The sequence below is a fragment of the Garra rufa genome, chromosome 14 (genome assembly GCF_049309525.1).
Source record: "Garra rufa chromosome 14, GarRuf1.0, whole genome shotgun sequence".
Lineage (NCBI taxonomy): Eukaryota > Metazoa > Chordata > Actinopteri > Cypriniformes > Cyprinidae > Garra > Garra rufa.
In genome coordinates, this window is record NC_133374.1 from 19,345,628 (window position 1) to 19,365,900 (window position 20,273).

At 35.2% G+C, this 20,273-nt stretch overlaps 1 protein-coding gene across 1 annotated transcript; it reads left to right on the forward strand.

Annotated features, from left to right (window-relative positions):
- The first annotated feature begins 686 nt into the window (after positions 1–686).
- Positions 687–19,912, forward strand: hif1al (hypoxia inducible factor 1 subunit alpha, like). The gene is made up of 15 exons (XM_073817610.1): positions 687–827; positions 7,103–7,293; positions 7,821–7,972; positions 10,618–10,702; positions 10,821–10,933; positions 12,381–12,568; positions 14,061–14,167; positions 15,063–15,210; positions 15,913–16,127; positions 16,235–16,371; positions 16,453–16,548; positions 16,636–16,766; positions 18,098–18,209; positions 18,314–18,431; positions 18,517–19,912. The coding sequence occupies exons 1-15, from the start codon at positions 805–807 to the stop codon at positions 18,594–18,596; spliced, it is 1,896 nt and encodes a 631-aa protein (XP_073673711.1). The 5' UTR covers positions 687–804; the 3' UTR covers positions 18,597–19,912.
- The last annotated feature ends 361 nt before the right edge of the window (positions 19,913–20,273 follow it).

Genomic DNA, 20,273 nt, shown 5'->3' on the forward strand with positions numbered 1-20,273 from the left:
ACAGTTTTTTTGGGACATGTGCTACTTTTTCAGGATACTTTAATAAATAAAAAGTCAAAAAGAACAGAGTTTATTTAAAATAGAGAATTCTGTGTTACAATATACACTACTATTTAAAAATTTGGGAGTCAGTATTTTTTTTATTTTTTTTTAAGAAATTAATGCTTTTATTCAGCAAGGATGTATATATAAGTCATAGTGAAGACTTATATTGTTAGAAAATATATCTGTTTTGAATAAATGTTGTTTTTTAACCTTTCATTCATCAAAAAGTCAAATAAAAAGTATCACAGATTCCAAAAAATAATAGGCAGCACAGTAACACAGATAATAAATTAGCATATTACTGAATACTGGAGTAATGGAATAATGTCTGATAAAAATTCAGCGCTCCATCACAGACATTAATTATATTTTAAAGCATATTAAAATAGGAATATTATATTAATATATCCAATATTAGAAATATATATAATACTATTATTTTATTCGATAAATAGACAGACAGACAGACAGACAGACAGACAGATTTTTTTATTTAATTAATTTTATTTCTTTTATTATTATTTTATTGCAAAATACACAGTCACAGTAGATGATTATGTTTGTTTAGAATTACTGACTATATGCCCCAAATGCCCGCCGTGACTTTTATTTTGACACTCGGCGCCTATACAAAGATTACAGTCGAGCCCCTTTAGATTAGAACAGTAAACAAGCTGCAGACGGTAGTTGCGTCTACGGTTTATTCAAGCGTACAAATACAAAACTCAAAACTCGGACTGCAGTGTTTTACTTGGGGAGATGGTGAACTCAGCGATGAAAAGGTAATGTGTTTGTTCTACTAGAGCATTTATATGAGCTGATGTTGTGTAATAAGCGATAAAAATGGGAAACCAGATCCTCCAGTCGATGTATGTATGGATGGCCTCATGAGCATGCAGTCGGTGATTGATCTATAGCCTTGGTTTTAGTTTACAGAAATATGTCCGTGTTTTCTTTTTCGTGTGTATCTTAAAATGAGCTCTTGAGTTGGTTTTGCGGTTGTTTTGACCGGAGTGATTTTTTTATGTGTATTTATGAAGACAATAGGCTATCAGTTTTATTGTGTAACGTTACAGCAACCAAATACACCATTTTAAAATTAGTAAGCATTGTTTGTCTTTGTAGTCTTAAGAGTTCTGATTTTGTGTTAGCTGAGCTTTAGTAAAGTCTTAAAACAATAAAAATAGGTCCAAGTGGTCTTTAGGACCACATGGTCAATAAAACAGCTTGGAGGGAAGACCGTGTCTGTTTACACAGTCAGAGGAATGATAAAGTCCTGTAATGGCACCTTTGTTGTAAAAGACTATAATCTTGCGTTATCCATGTCATAAGTTGTTTGTTTATAATGAGTATTGTTTCATTAGGAAATCTGCTTAACACTTTCACCTTAAGTGGGCTGATGAAGAAGAAGATGTGAATTCAGGGAAATTACACCACTATCAAAATCACCAATTTGTTTAAATTTAATGAAGAAATGAAAAACATCAAACATTCATCCATATTTCATCAGATGGGTTTAAAATAGGTGATTAGTCTTTTCCAAAACAACAGCTTCTGTTGTTCCTCTTTGACACAGAACACAATGTTCCTTAAGTTTTTAACATTGTAGTCTAATGTTTTTAATAATAATCTAGCATTGTTCATTTGTTTTGAGAGGATTATGTCTTCTCAACACAATTTTATTAACTTATTTTAGGTTAATATGCTTAGAAGAAACACAAATGTCTTCATTCCTGTAGCTAGTCTAGTCATTTTTTATTTGTAGTTTTTTTTTAACTAGATTATTTTTTTAATGGCCCCACAGTGAGGCAAATGCATTTGGAAGGTAAAAAGATATTTCGTATAAAATCTCAATTAACTTAAAATGCATTAGTTATGTACAATTTATTTAATATGTTCAGAAAGTGATGTACACTGTAAATACTGTAAACACTGTAAATAAATGTTAGTACATAGTAAGAGCACTTTATATACAGTGAGCCTAATTCATTTCATGAAAGCTACATGCATACTATATCTAAAGGCATGATCAAAATGTTCTTATAAGTTATGAGTAATCCTCATCACACCACAAGACTTGCCAACTTCCAAAAAGTATTTTGTATCCACTACCCACACATCTGAGGGAAATGAAGTACACACTTTCAGAATGAAGTAAATAGGCCAGAGAACATTTTGTTCTCTGCTGTCTTGATATAGCAGAGACTACTGCCTGTGTTCAACCTTACCCTTGGCTGAGCTCCCATTGTCTCCCCCTCCCGTCACCGTGCAAACGAACTTAGCTGAACCACTCGCACACCCTCGCTCTCTCTCGCTCGCTCAGTCAGTTGAAGGAACTGCATGTGTCTCAGCAGAGCAGTTGGAACGACTCCCAGAGCTTCATAAGCATACAAGAGTCAAAGAATCAGGCCTATAGAAAACAAACATCCCATAGCATTCGCCTGACACGCTTGACGAAAACCACAGGGTTAACGATTGACAGTTAAGTAAATGTGCTGCAAATTAGCTGCACATTCACTACAACTTTGCTAAGAGAACATTGTGTTCCACATTGTGTTTCACATATGGACACATGCTTTGCAGAGATGAGTTTTTTTTTTTACTTTTAAAGTAAAGGTTAACTTTTTTTTAACCTGTATAACAGGTCATATGTCTTCATAAGCTGATATATCGTCGGCTACATATCACTCAGTATGACATTTGACATTAACATTCCTCCTGACCAAAGCCTGTCATGCCATCTTTATCTGGCAAGGTTCAATGAAGTTCGTTTGAACGGGTTGGGATGGGTTGTGCTGCGTTTCCAGTCCCACTTGCACTGATATGGCTTGTTGACATCTTACCAGAATACATAATAACACTCACAGTAAATCCCTAACCATACAAACAGTACGAGGGTTGGGTGTGACTGTTGTGACGTAGCTGAAGGACACAGTGTTCCTGCATTCACTCAGAGCAGCTTTTGCACGAGACTGCCTGCACTGCCTTTAAATTCATTAGGATGGCTTGTTTACCACGTTACACAATTGTTCAAAACATTGGGGTCAGTTTTGCAAAAAATCAATACTTTTATGCAGCACGGATGCATTGAATTGGTTACAAATGATAGTAAAAACATGTTATAAAGATTTGTATTTCAGATTTCCATTCCACAAAGATATTAAGCTACAAAATCTTTTTTAATATTGTTGATAAATGTTTCTTGAGTACCAAATCATCATATTAAATGTGACCCTGGACCACAAAACCAGTTAGGAGAAGTAGCATGGGTATATTTGTAGCGATAGCTAAAAATGTATTGTAGAGGTCAAAGCTATCGATTTTTCTTTTATGCCAAAAATCATTAGGATATTATGTAAAGATCATGTTCCATGAAGATATTTTATACATTTTCTACTGTAAAGATATTAAAAGTTAATTTTTTTTTATTAGTAATATGCATTGCTAAGGCCTTCATTAGGACAACTGATTTTCTCAATATTCTGACACCCTCCTGGGTTTTCAAATAGTTGTATCTCGGCCAAATACTGTTCTGTCCTAACAAACCATATGTCAGTTTATTGATTAATGATGATATGTAAATCTCAATCTCAGGAAATGTACCCTTCGGACTTACATAGATGCATAGATGACTATGTAGTTTTTTTTTTTTAAAGATTTAAAATATTTATTTATTGCGTTCAGTGTTGTTTGCCTAAATAAAATAAAAAAAGTAAAACTTAAATCAGTCATTTTAAATGCTAGTAAATGTAGGCATACAGTTATTTGTTTGCCTTGAAACACGCAGCGTTATTGTATGTGGTGACGTACTTTTAACTGAAACAAAAACATATCGCCCAGCCCCGCCCACTTATTTTGAATAGCCAATAGCGTTCCATTTATATCGGGCCGGAGCCGTTGAGCTCGGTAAAGCTGCATTTGTAAGCTTATTATGACAGCCACAGACTAATAAATTACCCCACAGATTCAATATGAAACTCTTGCTAAAACAAAATAGTGATCATAATCATGCTGAGGTTGTGTAGTTTAATACATGCCGATCGCACATATGAGCGCATATGATCTGCTCGTGTATTGCGTCTCTGTGTAGGTGGGCGGGACACTACGCACTCTAGAGAGCATTTGATTGGACAGAATGTTTGATGAGAAACTGAAGTGCACGGTGATATCATCAAAATCATTGATTCATATTGGCAGAAGTGACAAGACTGTAAGTTTTGAATGCCCATATCTTGTAAACGCGAATTTTGTCGTTGTTTTGAAGCACACTAGCTTATAGATAATCTTAAGGCTTATATATTCATACTAATAGCCAAAAAACTTTAATTTTGATTTCAGAGGGACTTTAAAGACATGAAGCTTTATTTCAAAGATTTGAATTTCAATACAACGAGCAATATAGTAACAGAGACTTGTATTGTATTATTTACTGTATAATCGAATCAATTTCAGATACGAATACCAGGTATATGGTTATGTTTATTATTTCCTGCATAATTAGGTACATAAAGAAATCTATTTTGTGTTTAATCGGTTAACGTTACCTGATTCTGCAAGTGCGCAGCTGACACTGTCTCAGACATGTCTCAGACATTTAGCTTTTTGTTCTGACCTAAAACTTGCGTTGACTGATTTCCATCTTGATAAGATTTTATGTGCTGTACAAGGATCATTGTCTGAATGGGGTTTTCATCACCCAGTGCAAAAAGCCCTTTGTTGCTACATCATGCTGGTTGCAAAAAAATCCTGCTTAAAAATGTAGAATTTTTTTTGGAAGATTTCCATTGATTGTTCTGTTTTAGCACTTTACCCTTCATTTTGATGTTTACTGATAATAGTATTTCTGTGAAATGGCATTATTATAATTGACCAAATTACTAGATCTGTTCTTCCCTTCTCCTTTTATATATGTTTTTTTCATGGCCCAATGTTAAATTAGAGCCATGCGATTACAAAGTGTTTGTTTATTCTGGATGTGCGAGTCCATATACAGACTCATTCCTGAGTGTTTTTTTTTTTTTTTTTTTTTTAGTACACTACATGTCATTCAAGCACGATTTAGGATGGGAATGTTTTTCTTTACCAAAGTGTACAAAGCCTGACTCGACTGACCACAGACTACGTGCCGATTGAAATCGTGTGGCTGGAGCCCAGCTTGGACAGACATGCTGTGCGGCATATCTGTCCTGTTTACTGCACCATGAAATACAATAATGCAATAAATCAATGCCAATAGTCATACCAAGTATGTTCTAACAGCAGGAAAAAACGTTTGGGGCTAATTTGGAAAGAAATGAATGCGTTTATTCAGCAAGGATGCATTAAATACTTCAAAATTGACAGTTCAGACATTTTATATTGTTACAAAAGATTTCCATTTCTGTTCTTTGAACATTTTTTTTATCGAAGAATTATGAAAAAAAAGAAACATATCACCAATATGCATGCTAATTGAGGGCCCTATGATTTCCGCAAAGCAGTAAATGTAAATGTGGTCGGAATTGCAGAATCCAGTCAAAAAAATGGAATTTACTGGAATTAACACAGAATGTCACAGAATTTGACAAATTTTTGACCATTGATTTAAAAGTAGGTCAGTATGCTTAAATCAAAACATGATATGGACTAGTGTCCATGAATTTTAAGCCATATTTTAAAAAAAATGAAATATGAATCCTTTACTACACACATTGAAGTTCACGTGACGCTCACAAAGTTTTCAACCTCTGTTGCCTCAATATACATAAACGCATGGATTTAATCTCTAGAACTGCCCTGAAAGTCTCTTCATGACTTTCTGTTTTGAGAAAAAACTATATACAAACAGAAATGGCTCTTCACAACAACCCATCGAAATAAAAGTTAAGTTTATTGTGACAGATACTATGTTCATCTAATGATCTTGCAACTTCTAGTAGTACAATTATTATTAAAACTTTATTTTTTTTTTAAGAATATTTACAAGAGAAAATGTAAACGCACAACACAGTATTATAAGATGTTTATATTTGAAAAAAATATTTTTGTATACATTAAATCAATTAATTAGATATGCTTATTAATGTAATGAATCCATTAAAATGGAATCCGGAAAATTAATAGAAAACATAATTTGGTAAAAATAAATTAAACTGAATAAATTGTTAAATTGTATAAGCATGAAGTTTAATGATTTAAATTAATTAGGCATACTTTTTGATTACTTTTTTTTTTAATCATTAAAACAGAGTCAATAAAAAAGAAAATGGGGGGGCAAACTTAAATTTAAACTCAACTAGAGCAAAATGATTAGTCACGATTAATCGATATAAATGTTTACTTTATAGTAAATGTTTACTTTTCTAAACATTATATTGTAAAAATATTTGTATGTAAACACTTGTATATAATTTATGATATATAAATATTTAACATAAATGTAACATTTTCCTAATATATACATACATAGTATGCCAACATGAACTTATTTTGAATCGATTAATCGCAACTGATTGTTTTGCAGCTGTAGTCGAAATGTTATTTCAGCACTGTATATCTAAAGGAATTGTTTAACTATTTAAAAAATTATGGGCCAAGATTTTGGCAACTGTTCGATGGGTCGTTTTGGAATGTCAGGGCAGGGTCAGCAGGTTTCATTCCTTTTCAAAGTACAAAGGAGGTCAGAGACTGCGGGGCTGGGAGGGACTCTATCAGATAGGAAGCATGGGGGAGGGCTGTGGGACAGGCTTTAGTGTCGTAAACGACCCTGAGCTCTTCTGCATACTTAAGGCCAGTGGAGGAGGGGAGCCTGAGTGAAAAGCACAGAGTGAGGGCTTTCCCCTTTCATTTTGAAAATTTTATATAGAACTTTCTGGCAAGACTAGGATACACTGAGCACAAGAACAACTAATTACAGCTGGGACAGTTTTATTGAGGAGGAACAGAAAGATGTAAGAGAACAGAATGTTTCTGTTGTTGTTGTTTTAATTTTTGAACAAAGAGCAACACTGTGTAAGGATCAGATTTTCTGAGTTTGGCCAATTAAATAAGTTAGTTTTTCTTGTTTTTACTTATTCAGGCCGAGTCTGGAGCAGCGGAAGGTGCGGTCACGTGATGCGGCACGCTGTAGGAGGAGTCAGGAGACTGAGGTCTTTTACGAACTGGCCCATTCACTACCCCTTCCACGACGTATCGCCTCCCACCTGGACAAAGCTGCCATCATGAGGGTGGCACTGAGCTATCTGCGCATGAACCGTTTGATCCATTCAGGTGGGTTCTGCTGAAATGCAGCTCTTTGAGGTCTAGTAGTGGTTCTCGGTTGGTCGAGACCTAAATTGGGTCACAGGTCTGTGTTAATTGGGACAGAGAAAAGCGCATCTAAATATAATCATGCACCGTTAGGTTAAGGTATGTTTGCAGTATTTTGGCGCAAATCCATCGGTTTCTTGCAACATTGCACAAGAGAAAAACAAAAACAGCCCAGACTGCGTTAAACTTGGGTTAACATTCAACTAGAATAAACCTGGATTGTGCTGACCACAGTATGTATGTGCAGGCAATTACTGACTGCGTAAAACCACTGAAATGTAAAAGATATTTGGGGTCTGTAAAAAGAAATTTCTTAGAAATGCATTTTTGCTCCATTTAATGCATCCTTACTGAATGAAAGTGTTCATTTCTTTAGGGAAAAAGATCTTACTGACCCCAAACGTTTAAATGATAGTTGTACAGCTTACATAGCAGCATGTTCAAATACTTCTTTGGCTAACATGTTAATATTTGATTCTCACATCCAGCGGTGCCAACCAAAACACAGACTGAGGAAACTGAGAATCCCACTGATGCCTTTTATCAGCAGGCACTGGCTGGCTTTATTCTGGTGATGACTGAGGAAGGCGACATGGTCTTCCTCTCAGAAAGTGTCAGCAAATACATTGGCATAACACAGGTAAGTGTTACACGCCCCTATGTATTGAAGTACCACACGATACCAACGCAGTGTGAATTTCACAAAGTTGAGAATTTCAAACATGTTGGCTGGAGTCTAGCAGCACGTGGCCCAAGAATAGTGTCACTTTGGATGCCTCCGCTGTGGTATGAGGCACAATGTTCACGTTACGTGTGTGACCAGACCCCTTAGAATAGGTCTGTTCCTGAGGGGACAACATTCAGCATGTGTTGTTTTGCTGTATTGTAGGTTAGTATTGAGTATTGACGTGATAAATGAAATTAGTACTGAAATCCAATAGATATGACACTATATATACACTACCAGTCAAAAGTTTTTGAACGTTAAGATGTTTTTTTTTTAACCTCTGCACACCAAGCCTGCATTAATTTGATCTAAAGTACAGCAAGTACCTTTTTGAAATATTTTTACTTATTAAATGACTGTTTTCTATTTAAATCTTTTAAAATGTAATTCATTCCTGTGATTTCAAAGCTAAATTTTCAGCAACTCCAGTCTTCGGTGTCACATGATCCTTCAGAAATCATTCTAATATTCTGATTTGCTGTTTAAGAAACATTTTAGTATTATTATCAATATTTAAAACAGTTCAAAAGCTTGGGGTCAGTATAATGTTTTTTTCATGATAAATACATTTATAATGTTAAAAAAGATTTCTATTTCAGATAAATGCTGTTGTTCTGAACTTTCTATTCATCAAAGAAATCTGAAAAAGTAATGATGCTGAAAATTCAGGAATAAATTATATTTGTTTTATTTATTTATTTATATATATGTATGTATGTATGGTAAAAATATTTCAAAATTTTGGATCAAATAAATGCAGGTTTGATGAGCAGGAACTGGTAGAGTAGATATTTAATGTAATGTTATCAGGGTCCGAAATTAACACTCGCCACTCGCCAAATGCGAGCAAATTCTCTGTCTGGCGAGTTCAATTTAAAGCGCCATCCGCCACATGGCGAGTAAATCTTTTCACCAGTAATGTTAATCAGTATCAGTCTCACGGATCTCTGTGATGCTCCCTCGATCGGGCCAGTGCTGCCTTGTCAATAACATTTCATTTGCCGTGCGCAAAAACAGTCTAATGGTGCGCTCACACCGAAAGCCAAGGGAATATGCGCATCGCGTCACTCGCTGTAGTTTTTCCCGTCACTAGCGCGAATAACAAGAAGGCGCGATCAACCATGGCAGAGATAAATACGCACGCTGCTACCTGTTGTGTAAGTGCTTGATTCACCAGAAAGCCAAATGCCGACGTGTCTGGGTTCACAGCACTGTAATGTTTCACAGATATATCTCAAGAATTCTTCTATAAACAAAGTGTAGAGAGAGTGTAAATAAGAGATTGATCTTGCGGTACAGAGAGCGTCGTTGATTATAATAGAGCTTTGTGATATCGGAAACTAAGATGACAGCTTTTAATATATTTTTTTTAATGGGAGTTTGTAAATGAGATATTGATTTAATAGAGCAGTTAAATAAACAAGAAGTTATTATTAAGTGACTTACATTGAGGCTACAAGTCACACTGCTGTGTTTTTAAACGAATCTAGTGAAATGATTCAATTTTCCATTCATAAAGAGAGTCACTTGCTTTATTCTTGAATGAACCATGCATTCAAACGAATCAAATGAATATGATTCAGTGATCAATTTCAGTTTCGTGCCGCCACCTGCTGGCATATATTTTAATTGAAGGAAATCTTAAATACTTCTTTAATTCTTTAAATTATCAATTGTATTTAAAGAAAAGTTATGCTGAATAAAAAGTTTATGTATAGTTATATTTGGCTTTTGACACATTTAAAGTATGTGGCTAAGAAATAAATATTAACTTTTTTTTTTCTTTTTGGTGGGGCCAGTAAAAATCTGAACCACTGGCCCGATCGGTCCAGTAGAAAAATTCCTTAGCGTTGAACCCTGCTGTGGCACAAAGACTGCGTCAGAAGCAGGAGGCCAGACAAAGAAAACAAGTAGTCTGACTAGATCAGATAGTTCGTTAAAAACATTTCCAAGTTACGGTATAATAAAAAATCTAAAATGACCAAAAAGTTGTTTTTCTTATTGTTGTTTGAATTGTCACTCCTCTCTGTCCGGAGCACACATAATATACAGAATAACGTGCTTTGGATATATCTGTGTTAAATCGTTCAGAATTTTGGCAGGTAAAAAATAAGCTTGGCCGGTGGATTTTTTAATCCACCGGCCAACTTGGCCGGTGTGTCAAAAACTTAATTTCGGTCCCTGAATGTTATACTATATTGTAATATATTATTTTAAAAATATTGTAAAATCTAGACAGCTAAAACACAATTATGCTACAGTAAAAGCATTTAAAAAAAATTATCGCGGGTGATTTGCTTGAATAGGGCATGAAATCTTGTCAAATTTTGTGCATGAAAGACACATGGCCTACATTCACTTTTTGAGCTCATCTGTTCAAGCTGAAATGTTTAGTTGTTTTTTATTCCTGTGCATTAAGGCTATGCATATTCCAAACAACGTTTTTAAGTTTGCAGTAAATATAAAAAGAAATAAAAGCATCTTTAGTGTCTGTAGTGTCATGATGCTTTTAAAGTTATTTTAAATTGCTGTTTTGTTTCTAATGTGGTTTTGTACAGCTGGAGCTGCTTGGCCAAAGCGTGTATGAATTTGTTCATCCCTGTGACCAAGAAGAATTACGAGATATCCTTGCCACAAGACCTGGTAATAAGAGATTTCTTTTAGCTGGATTTTAGCTGCTGTGCAGTGACCTACTGTGTATTTGCACTTTCATGTGCTGTGTGTGACTAACAAGGAGATTTTTTTTTTTTTCCATCCTCAGGTGTTTCAAAGAAAAAGACAGAGAAGTCAATGGAGCATAATTTTTTTCTTCGGATGAAGAGCACACTCACCCACACCGGAAGAACTGTTAATATCAAGTCTGCGACCTGGAAGGTACACAAGATGTGAATGTTAAAATTTAAAATAGCTATTAAATGTGCTTTAAATGGGAAATTCTAGAAAGAAAGGGTGTATAAACAACCCAAGCCACATTCAAACTCATAGAAATGCCATTGTGTCAACGTACACTGCTTTTTAGGTTAGTTTTTATGAAGCATTTAATGGTGTGACGAGGTTTAATCAGTAGTGGTGTTGAACTTCCTCTAGCTATTTTCACACACAGCACCTGTTCGCTCATCTTTAGTGGGTGTAGATTGCTCTGAGGGGTATGCAGGACTGTATCAGCATTACCGCTTCACATCAGCCCAGCTCTTTGTTGAGCTATGGGGTCAAGTCCCATGAGTACATAAAACAGGACACAAATAAGTTGAAGGCAGACATCCAACTGCATTCGGTGCCAAGCCAGGAGGCACTGTTCCAGCTTGACTGCTTGCTTCGCACGTCATGTACACAATATTGTGTTTTCGTCTTAGTCATGTTTTTTTTTGAGAAATGAGCAAACAGTCAATATGAAACTTTGATTCAGTTGTAAACACTTTGAACTTGGAATATATACACTACCAGTCAAAAGTTTTTGAACAGTAAGAATTAGTTTTTTTTTTTTTTTTTAAGTCTCTTCTGCTCACCAAGCCTGCTTTTATTTGATCAAAAATACAGTAAAAACAGTAATATTGTGAAGTATTTTTGCTATTTAAAATAACAGCTTTCTATTTGAATATTTTAAAATGTAATTTATTCCTGTAATCAAAGCTATTTTTTAGCATCATTATTGCAGTCTTCAGTGTCACGTGATCCTTCAGAAATCATTCTAATATGCTGATTTGCTCTTATATTATTATCAGTATTTATTTTCAGGATTCATTGACGAATAGAAAGATCCAAAGAACGGCATTTATCTAAAATAAAAAGCTTTTTTTGTAACATTATATACTAAACCATTCAAAAGCTTGGAGTGAGTGTAATTTTTTTCATTTAGTTATAAATGCTTTTGAGCAGCAAATAAGAATATTAGAATGATTTCTGAAAGATCTTGTGAATGGAGTAATTATGCTAAAAATTGAGCTTTGAAATCAAAAGAATAAATTGCAATTTAAAATATATTTAAATAGAAAATAGTTATTTCAAATGGTAAACAATATTTGACTGTTTTTGCTGTACTTTGGATCAGATAAATCCAGGCTTGGTGAGCAGAAGAGTCTTCTTTAAAAACATTAAAAATCTTACTGTTCAAAAACTTGACTGATAGTGTATACATACTGTTTAAAAGTTTGGGTTCAGTAAATTAAAAAAGAAAGCTCAGCAAGGCTGCATTTATTTGATAAATACTACAGTAAAATAAAAATCACCCTTTTATGCAACTTGTATATGCATCTAAAGTACAGAATGGAATTACTTTTTCTTCCAATTCCATTAAATAGCATTTTTCCATTTCTTCTCTCAGGTCCTTCATTGCACAGGACACATGCAGACATTCAGTGGCGATGATGAGAAATCACCCCCTGCTGGCAGCTTCCTGACTTTGCTATGCGAACCCATTCCCCACCCCTCCAGCGTTGAATTCCCACTTGATAGCAGCACTTTCCTCACACGCCATAACATGGACTTGAGTTTCACACAATGCGATGGACGGTAAGTCCATATAAATGCAATAATACATCCTTATGCATACTCTTTTAGAAGTAAACAACACAAACTCAAAGGTTGTAAAAGTTCATACAAATGACAGCACAGCGTCTGATAACTCAAGCGGTTCACAGAGATTCTCTGTGTGGGAGTGCACTCAGTTCACCTCTTTGAAGCAGCTGTATACAGCTTGCAAATTCGCCTTTCTACTCATAGTTTAATCTACCCACACATGTAAAAGTGAATCTAGCATTACTCACTCTATCTGCAAGGCTAAATGAGCTTTGTAGCTCCTGATGTTTCATTCTCACTGAATGTTTTTGAAATGCGTACGTGTGACAGCTGAAGACAGATTTCATTCATGGTGTGAGAAAGCATGTGACTCTGGTTTCCTGTTTTTTTTTTTGGTTTTTTTTGTTTGTTTTTGTTTTTTCTCTCGGCTTGCGTTAAAGGCACAGCATATTTATAGTATCTAATTGCTGGGATTAGACACAATAATTCCATTTTATGCTGGAGATTTCCATAAATGACCTTTTAAAAAGATACAAATTCATATGCACTAAATATAGTGTTTCCCTTAACTGCCATGGTAAAAGAAATTATGCATACTTGAGCCATGAATGTGAGGTTGCAGTTCAAAAATAATGGAGAGACTTGATTTTTATTGTCATTGCTAAATTGTGCTCAGAAGCTTTAAAGGGATAGTCACTCAAAAAATAAATTCAGTCATTAATTATTCACCCTCATGTCTTTCCAAACCTGTAAGACCTTCAGTCATCTTCTGAACACCAATGAAATCCGAGAGCTTTCTGACCTTTCACGAACAGCAAGGGTCCTAGCACGGTCAAGGCCCAGAAAGGTAATAAGGACATAGTTAAAATAGTCCATGTGACATCAGTGGTTCAACCGTAATTTTATGACGCTACAAGATTACTTTTTTGCACAATGATAACTGTCTCTGTGCAGGGTCAAAAAGCTCATCAAAATACCATAATATGTGTTCAGAAGATGAATGAAGTTATTATGGGTTTGGAATGACATGCTACTTAATGAATTTATGACACCATTTTCATTGTTGGGTGAACTATCCATTTTAAGACCAGTGTAGTGTAACTCACAAATGACTCTTTGAATGATTCATTAACAGAACTGGCTCATGAAAGACTTGTACAAGAAATGTGCAGTGATTAATCCTCACTGAATCGGTCAGAAAACTTGCTGGATCAAATTCGGTCTCCCTTACTGAACTGCTGCTGAAATTACTGAAGATAAATTATAACTTAAAACTATAAAATTTTAACTGCTGATTAGTTGTTCATATCACAATGTGTAAAGATACTTTTCTGCAATAATAACATTTGCAATGGTTTCCATTTTTGGTTAAATGAGAATATTTTATTTTGGTTTCAAAAAAAATTGGTATGTAAAAAAATATATATAAATATGTAGAGACTTGAATTATTGATTGAGTTTTTTTTTTTTTTTGTTTTGTTTACAGAGTCACTGAGCTTGTTGGATACCAACCCGATGATCTGATTGGCCGGTCTGCCTATGAGTTTTACCACGCCCTTGATTTTGATCATGTGACCAGGAGTTTACACATCCGTAAGTTTGTGTTCATCTTCTTTAAAAGGATAAGTTCACTTCCCGAATAAAAATTTCCTGATAATTAACTCGTCCCCATTTCATCCGAGATGCTTTTTAAGTTTTGATTTTTCAAACTTTAAGGATTTTTCTCCATATAGTGGACTTCAGTGGGGATCAATGAGTTAAAGGTCCAAATTGCAGCTTCAAAGGCAGAGGAATAAGGGTCTTACCTAGCAAAATGAGCATTTTCTAAAAAAAAATGAAAATGTGTACTTTTTATCCACAAATGCTCATCTTACACTAGCTTGACCTCACGCACTGTAATCACATATGTGTGACATAGGCTGAAGTACCGACCCAGTGTTTACAAAAGCGAATAAACCTAGAAAGTCAAACGCTCTTTACAAAAAGAGATAAAACAACAATGTCAGATTATTTTTTTAAGTTAGAAAAAAAGTTTTTCACCCTACACTACCTTTTTGAACTGAAGTACACGGACGAAGAACTAGAACGTTTCACTAGATAAGAATTCCTTGTGTAGAGCCCTTTGAAGCTGCATTGAAACTGCAATAAACCTGCTGATTCCCATTAAAGTCCACTATGTGAAGAAAAAAGTTTTCCCCAAAAACCTGAATGTCTTTGCAACTGAAGAAGGAAAGTCATGAACATCTTTGACATGGGGTGGAGTGAATTATCTGAATTTTTATTCTGTAAATAAACTAATCTTTCAATTTCTGAGAGGTTATTCACGGTACATTTAGTCCCCACCCTGTGATCAACTTCATTTGTTGAAAATTCTGTGACAATGTCAACGATAATGTTGATGTGTTCTGATGTACTCTTTATATAATATACAAAATTACCGAAGTCAAATTGCTAAACTCTTTCTTATCTTTTTCTTTTGTACTTGCAGTGTTCTCCAAGGGCCAGGTGTGCACCAGTCATTACCGCTTCCTGGCTAAGAATGGAGGATTTGTCTGGATTGAGACTCAAGCCACTGTCCTCTACAATAACAGAACATCTCAACCCGAGGCTGTGGTCTGCCTCAACTTTATTCTCAGGTACCAATCAGACTTGGTGTAATATCTGTTTCATGTGCCCTATTTTATAGTAGATCATGGCATTTCCAGTTATAAGGGCAAGTTTGTTAAATTTAGATTTCATACATCTGAAAGCTGAATAAATGAACTTTCTATTTATGTATGGTTTGTTAGGATAGGACAATATTTGGCCAAGATACGACTATTTGAAAATCTAGAATCCGAGGGTGCAATAAAAAAAAATCTAAATGTTGAGAAAATCACCTTTAAGTTGATTTATTTGGAGTAGGAAATTAGCAAAATATCTTCATGGAACATGATCTTTACTTAATAACTAATGATTTTTGGCATAAAAGAAAAAAACGATAATTTTGACCCATAGAATGAATTTTTGGCTATTGCTACAAATACACCTGTTCTACTTAAGACTGGATTTGTGGTCCAGGGTTACATGTGTTATTCAAATTTGGTAATTTTAGTAACTTTATTTTATTTCACTTAGTCACAAAGGCAACATTTCTAATTTCCATATTCTGTGCAACAATTGGTCTTTAGGGTTTCAGTTAACAAAAATAACCCAGGTGTGAATAATCCTGGTCTCTCTCTCTCTCTCTCTCTCTCTCTCTCTATATCTCTCTATATCTCTCTATCTCTCTCTCTCTATCTCTCTCTCTCTATCTCTCTCTCTCTATCTCTCTCTCTCTCTCTCTCTCTCTATTTCAGTGGTATAGAAGAGGCGGATGTTGTGTTCTCATTAGAACAGACCTGTGAGAAACCAAAGCCCAGAGCTGAGAAGCTGAGCGTGCTAAATGAGGAGAACGACTCTGACATGGAGGATGAGTGTAGCACTGCCAAACTCTTCCTTAAGATGAAGGAGAACCCAGAGGAGTTGCTGCAGCTGGCACCTCACTCTGGAGACACTGTCATTTCCCTAACAGGTGCTCGCAATCGTGCTTTTCAGAAAGTTGGTCCTCCAAAATTGATTTGGTTGTGTATTCTAGCACATATGTTATGCCATCCTAATAGTGCTTGATATCATTTGCAGAGGGTGTGGAGTTGTCCTTCTGCTGTCCGCCTAGTCCCAACTCTGTCCCAGAATGCCCTCAGGACTTCTGTACGCCTGAACTCCGCCAGCTCCTTTCTCCAATATTCGACAGGCCCAACAAATCTCCACCTGCTGCGGTGTGTATGAGAATTGGGTTGTTGGTCAAAGTTTTTCTGATGGCTTGAATGGTTTATCTGACATTTATGGATCTGTTTCAGAGCCCTGCTGAAGAGCTGCCCATGGAGATGGAAGGGGTGGAGAAGTTCTTCGCCCTCAAACCGGAGGAGAGCGTAACTCTGAAAGGACAGTCAGAGGTAATTCTCAAACTGGTTTTTAGATCTCTTTTCAAACATCTCAGAAGATAAGGCATTTGTGTTTAATGTGTTCATTTTCTCTGACAGGCTATGGATGAGCTTGATTTGGACATGTTGGCTCCATATATCTCCATGGATGATGACTTTCAGTTGACCTTCTTGCCCCAGAGTGAAATGGCAGCACCTTCAGATATGCTGACCAACAATTCAAGGAAACGGTAAGAGTTATCATGATGTTTTCAACATATTTAGATAGTATCTTCAAGATGTCGTGAATTGTTTCAAATATGGTAGCACACACTATCGTTTAAAAAGTTTGGGATTAGTAAAATAGTTATATAAATACAGTAATATTGTGAAATTTTATTACCCTTTAAAATACCTTTTTTTTTATGGAAGCCCCAATTCTGACTTTTTATTCAGAATTGCGTGACAAACTCACAATTTTGACTTTTTTTTTTTTTCCCCAGAAAGGTGATATAAACTTACAAATGTGAGTTAGAAAGTCAAAATTCTGACTTTTTCTTGCAAATGCGAGTTTATACATTGCGATTCTATTTTTTTTTCTTTGCAGTTCTGACTTTTTCTTGCAAATGCAAGTTTGTATCTTGCAATTCGGGTTGGATTTGTTTCTGACTTTTTCTCAGAATTGTGATATAAACTAGCAATTGCAAGTTATAAAGTAAAAATTGCAAGAAAAAAACTCTGAAATTTTGACTTTAATTGTGAAATGCAAGTTTGCGTCATGCAATTCTGACCTTTTTCCTCGTAATTCAGACTTTTTTTTTTCAGAATAGTGATATAAACTCGCAATTGAGAGTTATAAAGTTAGAATTGCAAGATAAACTTTGCAATTTTGACTTTTCTCGCAAATGCAAGTTTGTATCATGGAATTCTGATTTTTTTTTTTTTTTTCTCGTAATTCAGATTTTTTCCACAGGATTGTGATCTGAACTAGCAATTGCGAGTTATAAAGTCAGAATTGCGAGAAACTCTGCAATTTCGACTTTGCTCGGATTGAGGAAAAAAACTCGCAATTGCAAGTTATAAAATCAAAACTTGCAACTGCAACTGACTTGCAAGTCAGAATTGTAAGATTAAAACTCTCAATTTTGACTTTTTCTTGCAAATGCAAGTTTGCATCTTGCAATTGACTTTTTTTTTTCTCGCAATTGTCATATAAACTAGCAATTGCGAGTTAAAGTCAGAATTGCGAGAGAACAAAATGCATTTTGACTTATTCTTACAAATGCAAATTTGTTTTTTCACATTGTTTTACTTTTTTCCCCCTAAAACTACTTGAAGTAAACCTTAAAATTGTAAGGAAAAGTAAGGTTGCATAGTTTTCTACTTGAATATATTTTTAAAATGTCATTTCTTCCTGCGATGATCTTTTAGAAATCCTTTTAATATGCTGATTTGCTTCTTAAATTTTTTTGTTGTTGCTATCATCAGTGTTGTGCTGCTTAATATTTTATTGAAATCTTACTGACCCCAGACTTCTGAACAGTAGTGTATAAGACATATTTAATGTCTTTCTCCACAACAGATGTTTGGAAGATGAAGAGGAAGATGACATTCCTGTTCTGGCTGCCAAATGGGAGAAGAAATCGATGAGCAGCTCCATAGAGGAACAGCTTCTGCTCAGCCACACATTACTGGTAAGGACAAACGATATGTTACTCTTTTAAATTCATCCACACAAGAACACTTGGTATAAACAAAATGTTTTGGTGTCTGATTATTTTTTGTTTTCATTTTTCAGAAAAGCTTGTCAGACGATGGTTCGGAAGAGTTTGAACCGCCACCTCAAAAGCGAAGCCAGCTTTTGACCGACAGGGACCCGTTGCTGGGCGGAGCGCAGGCGTTGTGTGATACAGCAGGTACACAACTTATTTTAAACATTCCTGTGCTGATGAATATAAGATTAGTTTATAAAAGCTAATTTATTCTTTTTATCATTAACAGCTCTCATGAGGGACACCTTCCTGTCACGCCCGCCTGACTTAATGAGGCCTGTTGCTGAAACAATGCCGTCCCTTACTTGAAGAGAAAACAATGTGGACGAGTCATCAGCAATTACAGTGACCGTTAACAAAGAGGGTTACGAGTAATCCTCTTCACGCTCCGCATGTATCAACGCAACATGTATTTCAGAGAGTGACCTTTACGCACAAATCACAGGAGGACATTTGGCCTAGAGACTCTGTCCATTACATATGTCCATGTCAGCTGTTTATTTTTATTATTATTATTATTTCAATTTTTTTGCCCAAATACTATAACCAAGAGTAGTAAAATAGACTTTAGTTAGTAGAATTAGTATAATAAAGTGATTGGTAATGAATTCTCAACAGATTTGTCATCACAAAAAAAATGGTGCTCCGATCTCCCCTCGTTTTTTTTTTGCCAATAAATCTGAATTGGTCCAAAGCACAAATGCGGCCAAAGGGGAAAGTGAAGATAAACTGGTCAGGATATGTTAGAAATAGTGTTAACGTGTTATTCTACCACTTGTAGCCTTAATCTAAACATATAATCTCATAACTTCAAGCATAACCTCACTTGACTGTAAGTGTTTTTCTGAAAGAAGTTGACAAGGATTTCTCACAGCGGTTCTGTCTAGAATCGTGGGTTAGAGCGGTGAAGGGCTGACTTTGCGTGGATGTGACCATGCTTTTGAATTCATAGATTATTCACTGAGGCCATAGCTGACAAACGCAACAAATACTCTATCGGTGATCATCTTTTTATAAAGCATTTTATATACTTTTGCAATTACAACTTGTAAGTGAATCTATACTGTGTCTTTGGTGTTGAACTACAAATATTACTGTTTTCTGTTCTCGTGTCACTTCCAATATGATCTGTAATGGTTTTCAAAGAGGCTAAGGTGTTGACGCTGCGGTCGTATTGAATGAAAACCTTGTCTGATGTCTTTTTTTGAATCCTAAGATGAGATGCTAACACGACAGATGTGCTAATCAATTGGTTGAAAGCATTTGCAGCAAGCGATTGGCTTTGGTTTTGTCGTTTGTTGATGTTTCTAGATCATATTTTATGCAGCAAAAGCAGTTTTTTTTTTTTTTAATTGTGGCATACAGGATTAGTGGTGGTGCTTTTTGGTTGTTTCAGTTGAATGTGAATCAGATATATTCCCTTGATTTCTGTGGCTAGTACTGACATGACTCAAGGGGCCTTATTCAAATGGTGTCCGAAAGGACACATGCCTTTCTCATATGGATAAGTTCTTCAGATATCTTAGACTTTTTGTGTACATTACTCTGTGTATTTTTGCATCATTTATTTCCAATGTACTTATACCTTGTATTGACTGATTGAGAAATAAAACATTTTAAATGCATTCCAAGTGTTGTGTGCTTTTTATAAACATACAGACTTTAAAACATCCACAGGCACATTTTCTCATTAAAGGGATAGTTCACTGAAAAATGAAAATTGTGTCATTAATTACTCACCCTCATGTCATTCCAAACCCGTAAGACAGCCGTTCATCTTCAGAACACAAATTAAGATATTTTTGATGAAATCCAATAGCTTTCTGACCCTGCAAATGTAGCAAAGATTCATTTAAGCCACACAAAGGTAGTTAAGAACATTGTTAAAATAGTGTTTTCATGATGCGCCATCAAAATCAGCCATATTGGCGACACTAAACGTAAAAAAACAATGACACTAAACCGAATGAAACCTGCATAGTTTGC

Excerpts from the sequence above, each read along its gene's own strand:
- hif1al (XM_073817610.1), top strand. The coding sequence starts at position 805 with ATGGTGAACTCAGCGATGAAAAG. Across the intron at positions 10,703-10,820 it reads TATCCTTGCCACAAGACCTG|GTGTTTCAAAGAAAAAGACA; the intron begins GTAATAAGAGAT and ends TTCCATCCTCAG. Across the intron at positions 12,569-14,060 it reads TTCACACAATGCGATGGACG|AGTCACTGAGCTTGTTGGAT; the intron begins GTAAGTCCATAT and ends TTTTGTTTACAG.